The 16,999-nt window shown below is 51.0% G+C and overlaps 1 protein-coding gene and 1 long non-coding RNA gene across 4 annotated transcripts in view; one reads left to right on the forward strand and one right to left on the reverse strand.

The window, feature by feature from the left end:
* Positions 1–16,999, reverse strand: part of DSCAML1 (DS cell adhesion molecule like 1) — a 76,924-nt gene that overhangs the window by 23,636 nt on the left and 36,289 nt on the right. For all 3 annotated transcript variants that reach the window (XM_015884082.2, XM_015884081.1, XM_032449058.1), the window contains exons 4-6: positions 2,228–2,374; positions 927–1,205; positions 56–331 (exon numbers count right to left, since the gene is read on the reverse strand). In XM_015884082.2, coding sequence (XP_015739568.1) covers positions 56–331; positions 927–1,205; positions 2,228–2,374 — 702 coding nt within the window. The remainder of the gene's footprint in view (positions 1–55; positions 332–926; positions 1,206–2,227; positions 2,375–16,999) is intronic.
* LOC107324245 lies at positions 3,732–6,231 on the forward strand. Its single transcript, XR_001559457.2, has 3 exons — positions 3,732–4,426; positions 5,241–5,400; positions 5,505–6,231. It is a non-coding gene; the product is annotated as an uncharacterized LOC107324245 (long non-coding RNA).

Consider the following 16,999-nt stretch of genomic DNA (forward strand, 5'->3'; position numbering starts at 1 on the left):
GAAAGGGGCAGAGAAAAAGCCACCGCCAACCCCCACCCCGAGGAAGCCAGCTCACCCTCCAGTGTAATGATGGAGAAGTCCTGAGCAGTCTGGGATTTGCGGGTGGCAAAGCACTGGTAGGCTCCAGAGTGGCTCTTTTGTGCTGCCGTGATAAGGAGGGTCTCGTTGCTGATGCCCCGGATGGAGATGAAGTCATCCACCACCACCAGGTCTGTGTTGCGATACCAGCGGATGACATACTCAGGGGACCCACTGAGGGCACAAGAAAGGATGACGGTGCTGCCAATGCCCGTCTTGAGCTTCTTTGGTGTGAGGGTCACACGCAGAGGGTCTGTGCAAGACAGGGTGAGAGCAGGCAACATGTTGGCAATGCTGGGCAGCGGGTGCCTTCTTTGCCTTTCTATCTCTGGAATCACCAGCCTATGTGCACAGTGTCACCACACAGCCAGGGGTGGCAACCCTGCCCTCCCTTGTGCTGCTCAATGGGTGTTAATGTTGGGGAGGCAGTGGGGATGTGGCTCTGTGATGGGACAGTGCCGAGTGGAGACGTGCCAGGGCAGCCCTGGTGGCTGCAGGAACCCCCAGGAGCAGAACAGGCAGTAAATATTTGGCCTGCCCAGATGGTATTTACTGTTTGGCTGGAGCTTATTTTATGTAGATCAGCAAAACAAAGCACAGAGGCACCTTGCAGAACACTGCCATCCAACAATTTACATCCCATGGTATTGCACTGCTTTTTCCAGAGGTCCCGATTAAAGTGGTAAATCAGGGGATGGCTGCAGATCTGCTGCTGCAGCATTACAAACTCCCCCCCTGAATACTCCAAGCACCACATCGGACACTCTGCGTAGTGAGACACGCCAAAATATAAAGCCTTATGGTTATAAATAAATGGGCAGGAGGCAGCTCTCCCCTTCAGCACTCACCGATGACCGTGAGGGTCCCCGTGACCTCTGCAGACCCGAAGGTGTTGGTCACCTCGCAGATGTAGGTCCCGCTGTCCTCCACACGCAGGTCAGCGATGCTCAGCCCCGTGATGCGCTTGGCCCAGCGGCCGTCAGCGGGCAGAGGGCGTCCGTCCTTGAGCCAGCGGATGGCAGGGTTGGGGTATCCCGAAGCGATGCAGGGCAGCTCCACCAGCCGACCCGCACGCACCTCCCGTGACTGGAAGCTGTCTAACATGGTGGGGATGGACTCGGCCGGGTCTGCATTTGGAGAGGAAATCAATTCACCCAGAGAAGGAAGGGAGATGTGCTTCTGCCCTGCATGGAGACCTGGGCTCTGAGATGATGGGGACACAGGGAGCAGTGGGCCAATGCTGTGTCAGCCGGTGGAACCTCCCCAGGGAGCCTCACCCAAGAGACTGGTGGAATGGATAAACTCAGCACAGTAGGAATTACTCAAGGTGACACCTAATTGGTGCAAAATACACAAATTCTGTGGCACATTTCAAAATTTACAAGCAAAAGGGGCCCATCAGGCAGCTGGGAAAGAAGAAAATTAATCACCAAGTCTCAGGCGTGAAATTAAATTCCAGGGGAAAGAAACCTCTTTCATTACTCCCAAGCAGAAGTAAAACGCCGTGACGTGTAAATAATGACAGCGACCAGGAGGGGACAGAAGCACATCGAATGCACAGGGAGAAGGGACGGGGTGCCCCGTGGCTGCCCACGCTTCTCTCTGGGATCCAACAGGGCCGGGTCAAGGAATCTCAGTCATTCCCAACCCCATCCCAAACCCTCTGCAGGGGTTAATTCAAGGAGTTAATGAGGGAACCATGCACACAAGGCTGGAAAAAACATATGGCAGAGCGCGGGCGAGCTGCATCTGACGGGAGGGAGAGACAACGCAGCTCCCGAGCAGAGTAATTTGGGCAGTGAGCGGAGCCGGGAGCGCCCGGAGCCAGCCGGCACTACGGACTGCGCCGCTCGGCTGCAGTATCGCTTGCATCTTCGTCACATCGCGTCAGGCTGCTCACATCGCCGGCTGTCACATCGCATCTCTGTGCGCCCTGTCGCCTCCTGCTCGGGGTGCTGCGTGGTACGGCTGCCCACCGCCGGGCATAGGGGCATGGCACGGACACCCCGTGGTCCTCGCACCCACCCCCCCCCCCACAAGGGACATGGGTAGGGGCGCGCTCAAAGTGGGGCACGCAGGCTGGGTGCTGTCCCCAGGGCTGGATGGGACTGGGCACATCCTTGGCACACCTCGGGGTCTATGTGCTCACCTGACACTGAGAGCCTGGCCCCGTTGCTCTGCCGCGTCTCCCCACTGTACTTGTGCTTGGTGATACACCTGTAGGTGGACAAGGCATCTTCCTTCTGCACGTCCGATATGTACAAACCTCCGTAAGAAGTAATAAAAAACCTATTTTCTGGAGACACAAAGAGGGAAGGGAGGGGAAGGGTGAGCGGGTCCTTGCACCACGTGCTCTCCTCCTGTACACACCCCCTGCTCTTGGGGTTGGCATCACCAGGGCTGCAGTTTGGGTAGGCTGGTGAGGATGAGTGCTGTACATGGGTGTGCAACAGCAGCCCTGGGCACTGCACTCCTCCAGAGCAGCACTAACCCTGTGGCACACATCCTGCCCATGCACTGAGGCATGTGGGCTGTCCTTGCAGCCTGCCTGCAGCCCTTGGTCCCAGTGCCAGCCCAGTGCTGGCAGTGCAGGATGCTGCAGGGCACAGCTCTGGGCTCATAGTGATTCAGTGGCTGCAGTTGAAGAGGGGAGCACATGCCACGAAGCCCATCTCAGTGTGCTGCATAGCAACGCTGCAATTAAAAGTGAATCCGTCCTGCTGAGTTAATAATTAGCTTAACTTACTTAGAAGCATGTGAAAACAAATAAGGGCTTGAGTTGATAGTAGAGCACGGGGGGAAGATTGCTGAGGCCACCGGGTGGCACAACACAGCCCTGTGGCACTGCCTGGCTGCTTCTAGGTAAGCCCATGCACGTGGGAAAGGCACGAGAAGCAAACCACCAAATCAGCCTCTGGAGGGGATGGCAGAGCTCCTCCCTGCCCCCAGGAGCAGAGCTGGAGGCTGCAGATTGACACAAACCAGTTCTGCACACAGGAACTAGAGTGCATCCATCACAACTGCCAAGCAGGGGGCAGCCCTGACCCTGCTGGCACTGCCCCCAAATCCCACTGTACATCAGATAGACAGGTGGGTTTGATTCTAATTGAGAATATTTGGGACTCCAGACAGAGGAAATAGCAGCCTCACTAAGATGCAAACCCAGCTGTGGTTTAATGGAAGGCACAGGCAGGAGAAACTTGAGCACCCCATAAGCCCAGGACAGGACAGGAGGAGTCAGTGCCCCACACTGTCAGTTGGTGGCATTGAGAGCTTCATGCAAACCTCTGTAAAAGGGAAGGGGGAGCAGTCCTGCAAACGCAGCTGAAATAATATGCAAATCAAGCATTAATTTTTCATCTCCCATCAAACCAGTAAGCACAGAGCATTGGCTGCACTGGAATTTGAGAAGGGGGGAGCCAGTTTCTATGGTAACAGCTGCTGCATTTTGCAAAGTGCTCCGCAGCCCCAGCTGGCCTCCCCCACAGCGCGCACTTCTGTGCATGCCGAACTGCAGCCCTGCTGCCAGGCACACTCACGAGTGCTCTGGAAACAAAGACTTAGAGAGCAGCAGCAACGTGCAGGGACCCAGGAGCAGCAGCAGCACTATGGGGACCTTGTGCCACCTTGGACACTCGGCTCCTGGAGCTTGCCAGTGCGCACAGACCCATATGGAGCCTGTGAGTTGGGTTATAGTCAGATAGGAGCGTGGCTTTAAAGATGTCATGGTGTTAAATGTAAGGTCTACACAACCTGACAGCACAGCCTCAATTCTTTCTTTTATTTATTTTATTTTTTTTTCTTCCCAACAAGGGACAAATAACTTGGTTGAGGAGCGCTGTGTTGGTTCAAGGGAAAGATGCAGGGCAATAATTGATGTAAGCAGGTCTGACGGAGACCTCACCAGAGTGACTTATGGCTCAGTTAGCCAGCGAGATTAACGTCGAAGGTCGCCGAGTAAAATCAGATCTTTCTGCCTGCCAGGAGGTGGAAAAGCTTTACAGGATGCAGAGGATTAAGTACATCCACAGCCAAGCTGGAGCTATGTGCCTCTAATAACTCTTCCAGCCAAATCTCAGCTGCTACTGTGGCAAAGGCTTTGCAATACCCTGCTCCCCTCTCCCTGCTGTGGGGTACCCATCACCGGAGTTCCCATCAGCAGAGTACCCACCACCAAGGTACCCATTGCCAGGGTACCTATCACCAAGATGCTCATCACCAAGGTACCCATCACCAAGGTGTCCATCACTAAGGTACCCATCATCAAGGAATCATCACCAGAGTACCCATCACCAAGGAACCCATAACCAGAGTATACATCACCCATCACTGAGGCACCCATCACCAGGTAAGAGCAGTGCTCTCCTGCATACAGAGCATTTGGAGGATCACACACATCCACCTGCATTCTCTGTCACTGAAATTCCATCCCCATCCACCAGCCTGTAGTGGCCACGAAGCTTCAACATCAGTCCCAAGGGCCTTCCAATTCCAAGAGAAAAATTACAGTCGATATAGGTTACCAGTTACTGCTCCATCCAATATAGATTTATAAAAACAATAGGGTCAGGGCTTCAGGAGAGAGCACATTTTATAGTTCATGAGACTAATGAGATAACTTTCCCTTGGTACTCTGGGGCCAATATTTCCTTACGCAGTCTATTTTAACTGCTAGAGAATCAATAGGTGCCAGCATTTATGAATTAGCCATACTTGGAGCATATGCAACCCAAGGCATCCCGGACAAATTCAATAAATGTTTGGTGCTATTTCTGGCCACGTTTAAAGTGACAAATGCCTCCCTTGGGCAAAAGGCATGGAGAGGGAAGCCCCAAAGTACACAGCCTGTGCTTTCCCTGTATGGGGATGAGGAGCCTCCCAAATGCCATTCACCAAAGGGAGCCAGGAGGGACTCCTGATCCACTCCAGGTTCCCCAGACCAGGGCTGGGGCCACGGCACCATACGTCCCTTTATTCTGACCCTGGGGTTGGTGCCACATCAAATACCTAAAGCAGAAGGTGCCTGGATTAGGCATGAAGATTAAAGATCCATCCATCCATCCCAGAGATGGTAAATAGGAGCCGCGACTCGAGCCCAATGCAAATTTAATAAGAGCTGCACGATATCTGACAGATTTATTTACATGTTTCCCTGCACACAGGATCCCAGGGGACATGTAAGGCAGTCGCAGGCTCCCCAGCCCTTTCAAAGGAAACACATTTCTCCTACGTAGCCATGCAAAGCTGAGCAGCCCAGCACCCAGCACAGCGCTTCCACCTTGAAGTTCCATGGGCATCTGTAAAATCACCGACTCCAGCTGAGTAAGTGGGTCACGCTTTGCACCAAAGGGCTCCCTGCCTTCTTTCTCCTCCTCCTCGATCCAGGAGGAATGGGGCTTTGCTGGAATGAGAATACTGTGTCCTAGAAACGTCGCTTTGGGGAGGCTGCGGCACTGCACCCCGGCCTCGCTGCATCCCAGGCACTGCAGCGGGGTGGCGGCAGCTTTCAGAATGGTTCCCCTGAGAGGATGATGGATATTGGGATGAGAGTACAGCCCTGCAGCCAGCTCTGTGCGTGCTCACCAGTGCCCAGTGCGGTGCCAGCTGCCAGCGGGTGCACAGGAGCTGAAGCACACGGTGAGCTTTGTGCAAAAGCCCTCAAAACCCCTCCCAGACAGCTGCGGTGCATCACCAGGACCTCCCCTTGCAGACCTAAATATAATCCCTCCCTGCTCTTGCTCCCGGCCAGAGCACAGCAAAAGCACTGAATCACAGCAGCACGCAAGGCCACCCCAAAATCCACGCTCCCCCATCAGGCTGAAACACACACAGCTGGGATGGAAATCGGGGAGTCACAGCAAGCTGCCTGCCTCCCCCTCCCCTTAATCTCCTTTATAAGCACGGCTCTATCTCCTCCCGTTACAGGATTAACACCCATCTCTCATTCTCCTCTTGCAACAAGATTTTATTTCTAATTACGCTGTAATAAAACTGGGCGCGCTCCCAGGGTTGCTTCCAAATGACTTGTAGACACTCGGCGAGATTGGATCCTACTCGGGCCCATTGTCAGCGCGCCTGCCTGACATTCATTAGACATGCATGAGGGAGATGTTTTAAGAATGGAATTGCATTTAAATGGGCTTTCTGAGAAGGAGAGATGAAACAAAAAAAAAAGAGAGGCAGAGGGAGAGAAAGAAGCTGGAGCGGCTGAGGAGAGGATGTAATTGTCACCGTGCTGTCACACAGCTGCCAGGCGGTCCTGCTCAGTGCACAGGAGGGGCTGAGGGGCCAAAGGGCCAAGGGGCCAGGGTCTGTCCTCTGAGCACTAATCCCCCAACACACCCCATCCCATGCCTTGCCAGAGCTGCAGTACAGCAGTGGATAATTTTCTGCTGAATTACCTCTTAATGCGGTACAGAATTACCTGCAGGATGGCGGTCTGCGGTGAATAAACACCAAAGGAAATGCTGTGGTTTTCCCCAGCCTTGTGTTTGGCTCTGACCACTGGATTTCCACTTAATTTCTTTTCCGTTTTTGGCTCTGACCACTGGATGCAGGGGGGCAGCAGTGTGGGAACAGCCCCTGCAAACAGCTGCACAACAGAGCTGGGCTCTGCACGACAGGGTTGTGCACTGTACAACAGAGATGTACACAGTATGATGGAGCTTGGCACTATATGACTGAGCTGTGCATGGTATGATGGAGCTGTGGACTGTACAACAGAGCTGCTCACTGTATGATGGAGCAGCACACTACACCATGGAGCTGTGCACAGGGAGGTAAGCTGCTTGCAGACACCGAAACTCAAGGGATCAAAAGTTGAGGAATGAATGACTCAGCTCACAGGGGAGCTGCCAGGTGAGAACCACTGTGTTGAAGCTCCCACACACCACGGCCCTGCTTTCCCTGCCCCACATTTCCTCCTCTTTCCTGGATCATACAGGCCAAACAACAGTTGGTATCCACATCATTCTAATACTGGTGCCACAGATTTGCTTTCTGTCTCTCTTCAGGCAATGGAGACACAAGAAAAAGTTTGGGTTTTGTGCCCAGGAAGCTTTATAACAAAAGAGCAAAAGGCTGCAGTTTTTTTAGCTGCAACTACAGTCCCAGTAGGAGCTTAAGGAAATCATCACAGAAATGCTAATTTCATTTAACACGAGAAAATGAAAAATGCTGCTGTCACTTTAATACGCTGTGCATATCTTATTTCCAATGCACGGCCGCTTCAGACATTTTCCTTCCCCAGTTTGCTTGCTTGCAGCGTGCACCGAAACCTGGCTGCCACCCCCCAGCCACGACCTTACAGTCAGCAAACCTGGGGAAGCAGATGCTAAGAAAGATCTCTTTCTATTAACTCCCTGGGAAGGAGCACGTCCTGCAGGGCTGTGAGGAGTTATTAAATCAAGAGTAATTATTTACCAAAGGGCCACTCTTGGAACTCACTTCCACAGGAGTAAATGCACAATTGTGCCCCCGACAAACTGGGCTCACACAGGGCAGAACGACTCTCTCTGGGTTTCAGACACTGCTGAGCTCTTTTGGCCTGACACCCCCAACCAGCACTACTGAGGACTGAGGAAGAATCCATCTCCCGAGGTGGTCCAGAGATGCCTAATTCCAGCAGAAAATTACAGAACAGGATGAAGAGCGTTACAAAATGAAGAGGAGGGGACTCTAGATTTCCATGGCTAATCCTGTTAACGAGACAATTTCTTATCAAACTCATTAGGTGGAGCAGAGCGGAGGGGAGGGACGGGCTGGGAACAGGGCCGGGGGGGGTTGGGGGGAGGGATGAGGGCAGCCCTGTCCCCACAGCGCATCCCTTCGGTACAAACTGAGTCTTCATTTCTAAAGCCAGCTAAATATTACCGGAGTGACATTTAGCACAAAACAGTGCCTTCTGCTCCAGCTCTACGATGAGCCCTTTCCTCGGCAGAGAGGATGGGAGGCATTGGAAAAAAAAGAAAGGAAAGGAAAATAATCCACTTGTGGCAAAAAGGGGGGAAAAAAAGACAAAAAGATGCTTTTTAGGATGTTTTTTTTATATATATTTTTTAACTTCCCGTTACGATGAGCGCCGTACTATGGGGAGAGGTGAACCGAATGCTTCAGCCCCCATGCTTTACAATGGTGTGGGGTTCCCAACCAACCCCTCTGGTTTTATACCCCTCCCCAAAGGACTGTGGGGGTTTTTAGTGCAACTCCATGCGCGGCTCCGTCATTTCTTAATATTGTTTTCTTAATTTCTTTTCCGTTTTCTATTGAAAAAAAAATCGCGGACCTAGTCAGATTTCATGCTAATGAGAAGGGAATCTGCATCGGGAACTGTGCAGAGAATTTGCATCTCAAAGAGGAAAACAGGAAGTCACTAAGAAAGGAAAATCCACCGCTGAGGTGTCGTTTATGGCCATAATTAGGCTAATGCTGCTCCGTTCTGTCAGCTCGTTTTCATCAGCCTCAGGGTGACCGATAGGGGACAATGGGCTCCTTCCCAACGTGGCCCCAATCAGGACTGAGGGCTCCTGGAGCCTCCTGCACCAACAGTGCCAAAGGGACTCCCCAGCTGCACCATGGTGCTGCTTCCCTTTCACGCAACTGGTGCGTTCCTGAGATCTTCACTTAAATGGAAATATGGGAACAACCTGATTATCAGCACCAACCTCCTCAATGGGTTGGCCACTGCCCTGTGCACCCTCTGTCCCATTTGATACAGACCCACAGTTTTCCCATCACTTTCCCCCTGATTTCTTTAATTGGGTTTTGCTGCTGTTGCAGACATTCCTGTGCAAACAATGTGGAATAGCTCTAATCAAGGTGTCTGCTCATAAAGACCCGTCGTGAGGATGGAGAGTGACAGAAATGGGAAAGGTCTGATGAAAACAGTGGGGAAAACAACAGGTTCTTCAGCCCATTCTAATCCATCAGCAATTCGGGTCATTAAAAATACACGAGGGAACAAATCCTAACATTTGCAATCAAACCTGGAGAAACCTTGAAAGGACAAATACCTGCATAGGAGGAAATGCGTCCCCCCACCGAAGCCTGCAGGAGTTGTGTTGCAATTATGACAGGAGTGAGGCTGCTGGATAACGCCAGAGTTATTTTCCCCACTTAAGTTGTCAAATGATCATTTTGCCCTGCAGTGAAACCTCAATAATTATAACTCCAAACCACAAAAGAACAAAGAAATAAAAAAGCAGTGACGGGTTTTCTGTGTGTGCGTGGTTTTTTGGTGGTATTTTTTGTTTTGGTTTGGTTGTTCTTTTTTCATAAGGGATTGGGTGGGGGAAAGCTGCAATCAGAGGGCTGAGAGTGCAGTTTTTCCCTCATTATCTCCTTTAGGGCCGTGTATCAGCAGTGAGATCCCCACCAGAGCACAGCGCATCAATGGGATTTTGCATGGGCTCTGCTGGGACATCCTGCAGTGTGGCTGCACCCTTTTGCACAACAGTCACTCTTGCAAGGGGAAAAGCAACGGGAAATAAAAGAGAATGGGAACAGAGAAGGGGAAGTGGGGCGAGGAGGGGGGATAAAGAATGGGAGGAAGAAAAACAAGACGACAGAACGCTTGCTCCACAGCCCTCGGCTAAATTACAAACCGGTTTACTGAGGTGGAAAGCTGCAGTGAGCTGAGGAGGAATATGTGGAAACCATCTGCAGATTTAAAAATAATCTATTTTACGATCACCCTCGAACATATTCTTTTGCGGAAACCAAATAGGATTTGTTGTTGTTGTTTTGTATAAACTGTTAGGGGAAAATTACTAGAAACATGCAGGGGGTTTTGCCTTCTTGAGTACTGAGAGTCTAAATATGCCCTTCCTTATGTTTAGAATAGTAACAGTCATCTTAAAATTAACTTGGTCTGCATCAGAGCCTCCAACAGTAGCAATTCTGAGCATGCAGAAAGCAGGACAGACCTGCGCTGGGTATCTCCGCTTCGTGCTGACAGATGTCTTCCTACATACAGTAAATATAGGTCGTCTTTTCCTACCCGGAGAACTGTGTATCTTAATTAACCAGGCCACTAGCAGCATATGTAATGATTTTTTTTGCAGCTTGCTCAGTAAACCTCGCCTTGCTGAGATGCAGGAGCATAAAACACGCGTGAGAGCCACCCCTGCCCTCACCCCCAGCCCATGCACACACTGCAGGGTGGCTCCAGCTTTTGTTTTTCAATAGGAAATCCGCCACCAACATAGAGTAGGTGCCCCAGTGCTCAGCTTCACCCCAAGAGCCTTATGTCCCTTGGGATGAGCAGTGTCACCACTTTGCCATCATTCCAGGAGCAGGGGGAGCTTACAGCATCCATACCAAGAGGAGATGGGTGTGGGATGCAGCAAGAGGGAGGGACATGGAACCCAAATCCCGGTGCTTGGGATGCTCTGGCTGCATGCAAAGCAAAGCAAGAAGTTCCCAGGGACTTGCATGGGGAAGCACAGAGGCCAGGAGGCTCCCGCTGCAAAATGGAACAGCACAGGAGTGCTGCACACTGTGCCAGGCTGTGCTGATTCCTGCTGATCTGAGAGCAGGCTTTGATTTGATGAGGAAAGCCAGCAGCCCCACACACAGATCTCCCACTGCCAAAATGCAGGATTGAAGCAGGGAGGTCCCATGCTGCCCTGTGCTGCTGCTGCTGTCCCACATCAGGCACATGCACAGCCCCTCTGTCCCTCCCCACTGCTCACAGGGGGGAAAAAGCCAAGTGAAGTCAGCTCGAACAAAGGGCAGAACTTCTTCCCCGCTCATTAGCACTGGAAAAGCAGCAGCAAAAAAAAAATCCCCAGGACATAACCTTCTCTTTGACTGTGAAGTCTGAATGGCTCAGAGAGAGCGGTTACATTTATTCTTTGCATTTCCCCTTGCACAAAGAGTTGGAGTGCGTGTTTTTCAGTAAGGCACCCGCACCAAAGAGGTGCCCCAGAGCTGGAAGCATCGCTTTCCTATGCAGGAACCCAGAGATGGCAGCAGGAGGAGAGGAGCTGCTATGCCATCAGCTGCATCTTATCAATAATTATTAAGGCAAAGCAGATGTATGTCGACCTACTTAGAGGTCTGTGAGAGATAACGGCGATGGAGCCCTGTTAAATCCTTGCAGTTTGTCCACCCAACAAACAGCACCGGGGTGCACCCTGCAGAATTGATGCACAGCTTTGGACTCTGGGCCATCAATCACTGCAATGCCAAGCACATCCCAGCATCCTCCTGGTCTCAGGGATATGAACAGGACATCCCTCTTCTGTCCTTTTGTAGCTGCCTATGGACCCAGAAGCCAAAGTCAGGCAAATCCAACCATGAAACAATTTGCAATTTCCTAGCAACGAGCAGTGAAACGCTGGGGCAGCTCAGCCACAGAGTGAGGGGACTCCACATGGAGTCTTTAAATGAGATGAGTGTGCCATGCGCTGTGCTGGAGCTATGGGTGCTGAGGGCAGGAGTCTGCTCACATTATATCTATAAAAACCCTGCTGTGTTCACACATTTCTTGAGCACCTCCACGGATGGTAACCCCACCACCTCTCTGGGCAGTCTGTGCCAATTCCCAACCACTCTTTTGGAGAATTTTTCTTAATATCCAACTTGAACCTCCCCAGAAAGCAAGAACAATTGAAGCACCCACATAAATGGAGGCATCAGGAGGAAGGGGATCTGGGAAGGCCATCTTCCCATTTCCCAACTTCTCCACTCCTCCTAGGAAGCAGGCTCCCATGCTAAAGAACAGAACGCTGCCAAGGGGAGCTCTGCTGTCCTCATACCCTTAGATTCACTAGAATCAGTGTCAGTGCCTGGCAGAGGTGAATGGGAGCACAACCCCCCCCCACACACACACACACAAAACACAATCACATGCAGGGGAGGAGAGGAGGGAAACAAAAGCCAGCAATAAATCACCACCCTGCTGCTACCCGAGGAGATATAATTAAGTTTATGCCTAGAGTGGCTCTGCTGACGGTAGTCCTGGAATGAGATAAACAGAACGCACGAGGTTAGGCTGTAATGATACAAGAGTGGATTGGCAGGTGATACGTTTGCTTTGCAGTGGTGCTCAGTTAGTCAGCTGCAATTTTCACATGCAAGCTGCAGAGCAGAGAACCACTGGGTCTCTGTTCCCCCCCTAGGTATGAGACACCCCCTGGTGCCGGCTGTTGCCCGTGACCCACTCCCGCCTGAGTCCAGGCTTAGCTTTAAGCACATGAAACGTCCACTGATCTCCAAAGGATTATTTCTGGGCTTAGCCAATGTGCAGGTCATCCTGCAGGCCTTGGCTGGATGCTCCACATCTCTGTGTTTCAGGAGAAAAATTCCCAACACTTCCTAAACGTTCTCCTCCATTCTCTTACCAAAAAAATAAATAAATCAAACCACCGATCCAAATCCAAGCTACTGGGAGCTCTGACAAATGCCACACAAATCCCACTTTTGGGGTTTCTGCACCCAAAAAGCACCATGTGAATGATGAGGACGTGTTGCAGGGAATGGGGGAACCTGCAGACCCCACAGCCTTTGGTGTGCAATGGGCACTGTGCTCAATGCCTGGCCCTGATGCCCTGCGGCCGTGCTGTGCTGAGTGCCCAGCTGCCATCTGGGCACATCACTGCATTTGTGTATGAGAGAGGGGGTGGGGGAAGGCTGAGGGAAAGCAGGCTGCAAAATGAATTCAGCATCAATTATTCTAAAATATGCATGTTAATAGGGGAAGGGCTCCGTGGCTGCATTCATCTCCACTTCTGTTAATTTCCAGCATCAAAATGTGACCTGGGAAGATGACAGCATCTCACATCTTGGTTACACAAATACGAGCCTGGAAAAGGGGGTATATTAAACCAGGAGACAATGCTGCATATTAAAATACCACAGATGGAGCTTTCCACAGACCTCACAGTCTGCCTCGGAGATTATTGCTGGGCCATATTGTATTAAAAATGGGGGTGGGTGTGTTATTTATTTAATTTTTAAACAAATTCCATCTCCTACTCGCACCGGATGGATGAAGTGAGCTCTTGAGCCCCAGACAGCTTTTCCAGCAAGCCCACATGAAAAATGCATTTTCATTAATACAAACAGTTTGCAGTAGGTAAATTAATTCTGGAAATGGTTTTCATACATGGCAAATTATACGTTTGGTGGAAACGCCAGACGACACTCTACAGTCACAACAAAAGCCCCGTATCTCCTTTAATGAACCGGGATTGCCAGGTAAGAGGAGCTCTCTCCAACCATTCCACAAACAAACAAGTAAATGGTGGAACAAAAATGGCAGGCACTGGCAGTGTTGGGTGCCTATGGGCATCATAAGTACCAAACCCATTGGGAAAGGAGGGGAAACTCACTGGGAACATGGGGCTGGAGCTGAGTAGGGCTCCCTCCTCCCAAGTTCCTATTTCACCCTCCAATCTGACTGTGCCTCCTCCAACAGCCCCATGTACGAGCGCCTGCTCATGGCAAGGGAAGCGATCTATAATTGATGAAATCACGACGTGCTCCAGCCACAGCCTCATCCCCTGTTGGAAGACATCTGTTCTGCACGTAGCCCCGCTCAGGTGCTGTCACACCGCATTTACCGCAGTGGAGCAGTGCTAATATCGGCACAGCAGCAGCGCCATGCAGCTCAGGGTGTGGGGATATTCCTGTGTTCTTCACCCAACCATTGACTTACATCCTTCCAGCCCCTCCAGTTGCCCACCCCGCAGCGGCACAACCCAGAGATGTGTCTGAGCGGCACCACGGAGAGCGGCTGCCTTCACCCAGTCATCGCAAGGGTCCAACAGCTCCATGGATGGCACTGGGAGAGCACTCATCACATGGCACTTCGGGAGGCACGGGAGGAGGGAGCAGCACTTCCTAGCAGCCTGCCGCATCGGGGAAACAAAGACTGAATGAGGATCTTTTAGTCACTTCCTTATTACATATTCTGGGTACATGACAAAAGAAGAAATGCATCTCAGGTCACCGCCTGTCACCGTGACAAAGGCTCGTGATGAGTTCTGTATTCAAAATATTTGCACTAATTATCGGCACAGCTCCCCTTTGAAGGAGCAGGGAGGGAGGTGGTGCTTGCCCTGGGGAATCAGCTCGGAGCCTGCACGGGTTTCGCTGCACTACAGATAAATATACTCGTACGCCCGCATATTTTTACCAACGTGCCTGCATGTGTATCCATGGAGAAAAGCCTATAAATGCATAACACACATCGCGTGGGGCTGAGCAGAGCAGCACAGAGGGGACATTTCCCATCAGGGCAGGTGTCAGCAATGGCCGAGGATTGGTGGCATCACTGGGGTCCCTGGGGTGGAAGAAGCACCTTGAACCTTGTAGTAACAACACTTGTGCTTCACCAAGTGAGAAAGAGCACCCATGCACAAGTGGAAAGCACTGAATGCAAATGTAGGCTGACCTTTAATTAGGCACAAGAAAAAAACAAATAAAGCAAAGCAAAACAAAACAAAGCAAAACAAGTGACAGCCCTGGGCACACTCCCTTTTGCCAGGCCTGGCAGGAATCCTGCTGTCCCAGGTCAGTGATGCTGGGACAAGGATGCCACAACTACCCCAGCCCTGATGCCTTATAACCAGCCCTGATGGCACTACAGGGGCTGCCACACTCCTCCCAGGGCTCCCTGCAGGGCAGCAATGCCATCCTCCTCTCCATCCTCTTCCTGGCCACAGGTGCAGTGGGAGGAGCAGAACAATGTGGCACCTCTGAGATGCCACTCCTGCCCAAGTGCCACAGCTGGGTGCCAGTCTCTCTGTGCTCTTCCCCTGCTCTGTCTCTGGCCGATGCCCGCATTGCCCTCCCGAGGCACTGAGCCGAAGCAGGGCACGCGCTGCCGAGCATCCCCTTCCCCTCAGCAAGCATTTAATCCGACTGGACAGGAGCAAAATCATGTAGATATAAATGGGGCAAGGAGAAAATAGCATGCTTCAGGTTCCTGGGGAAAGCATATGGGAACAGGAGACTTATTAATAAATTCTTCTTTGTTCTGGATTGTCTGTGATAAATAGCCGCACTCAGCATCAATAACGGCAAACATCCTTGGGAAAGAGAGACATGCAGAAACCCATCACGCCACTGAAAGCAGAGAATGGATTCAATTTCAGGTTTGAAGGCAAATTTCACAGTCCTAAACAAAATTATCGGAGGGGGCTGCTGTGGCCACAGCCGCAATAAATGTAAGGTTATGGCTGCTGAGCCAGGAGAACGTCTCCCAAGAGCTGTAATACCTTAAGCTGAAGGACAAGAAAGAATAGCCCCGCTCAGGGCGATGCCTTCGGAAAAATAACGTTTATGCTTCCAAATAAAAAATGTTTTTATTAAGGGAACACAACACTTCTGGAATTTTATGGCACCAGAGATTATTCAAACTCCCACCTCTCTGCTGGCATTCGAAAGTTAATTTCCATGAGATTTAAACACTGCTGAGGCCTCGATAATTTTGGGGGGTAGGAGGGAAAAGAGAGCAGTGGCAAGAGACTTCCCTAATGGCGAAGACATGAGAAATGCTGCTTTATTTTTTGATGATTGCATTAGATTTGTTATCGCAGAGATGAGAAACGAGCGGCTCCCGGCTTGCTGCCTAGGGACAGAGCACGGCAGCTCCTTCCCCAAGCACTGGAAGCTCAGCACTGCTGCAATCACTCCCTGTGGGCGCCTGGGGCAGCCTGCAGACCTTTGCCACAGAGGCCAGAGTGTCTTGCTGGAGTTTAACCTACCCAAAGGGCGCCAGTACTCAAGGAAACAATTTGCACAGCAGCCCAGCAACTGGGCATCCCCTTTTCTTCTTCCTTGTTAATCCTCTGCTCTGTAACCACTTTTTCTCATGCTCCAACTTGAAGCACCATGAGCTTGAAAGGATAAAGTGCATTAAGAGTTTTAATGCTGAGGAAGATGTCAGCCTGACACTTTAATAACACTAATGCTGTGGAATTTGCAGAATTATCGCTGTAATGCATTCTCACAACAGCAGTGTGCTTAGCACAAAGCTCTGCACCACGCTGAGCACCACAGCCTTCCTGACACTCAGGGAAGGAGCTCAGCCCCTGCACAGCATCGCATGCAGAACCACATCCAGGGACCCACAGATGTCCTCCTCATCCTGGTTTGCAGTTCAGCATCTTGCAGAATCATCCCCAAGGCACTGCTCGCCCACCCCATAGCTCAGCTTAATGTCGCTCAGATCACTCGGTCCTTTGCCTGCATTGAGCTGAAATCCATCCCAAGGGCATATCAGACAGTCAGGATAGGGCACAAACTGCTCTTGAGGTCTTTGTTCCCAGATTGAGATCCTGCTTCCATCCCCAGCCCTGCTTTCCCAGAGCCTGTGCATCTTCTGCCCACCCTCCCATCTCTGAACAAAACAAAGCCCTAAAGGCACTAAGAGCTTCAATCAAATCCAATGCAAAAATGTAGATCTGCTCCAAAATTATACGCCCACAAATCTATAAAAAAATACAGCCAAAATCCCGTGAAAGCCAAGGCTTTTTGGAAAGTTAAGAGAGTGATGGAAGGGAAGAAACTGCTTCCTTTCCTGCCTTTGAAACACACTGCTTTGTAAGGCTGATGGCAACGGGCACTGCTTTGGCTCCCAAACCCCAGTCCTGTGCATGGAACCCTTACACTGGGATCGGGGTTAACAAGCATCAATCTGAAAGCAAAAGTTAAGCTCATTTTTAGCCTCTGTCCAAGTTTCACATGCAAAGTCAAACACAGGAGTAAATAAGTGGCAGGAAACCCGAGGAGTAAATGAGAGCGTTACATCTCGTGTCTAATGAGTGACACCAGGTAACGCTGGCAAATTGCTCACCTAGAGACAGCAGCACTGAATTGCTGATGGATGAACAAGCTCTTTTTTTTCCCCCCTCATCAGCACACATCACAGGCAATGATGGAGCATGTTTCTCTGATGGCGCTGGAGATTGGC

This window comes from Coturnix japonica, chromosome 24 (genome assembly GCF_001577835.2).
Source record: "Coturnix japonica isolate 7356 chromosome 24, Coturnix japonica 2.1, whole genome shotgun sequence".
Classification (NCBI taxonomy): domain Eukaryota; kingdom Metazoa; phylum Chordata; class Aves; order Galliformes; family Phasianidae; genus Coturnix; species Coturnix japonica.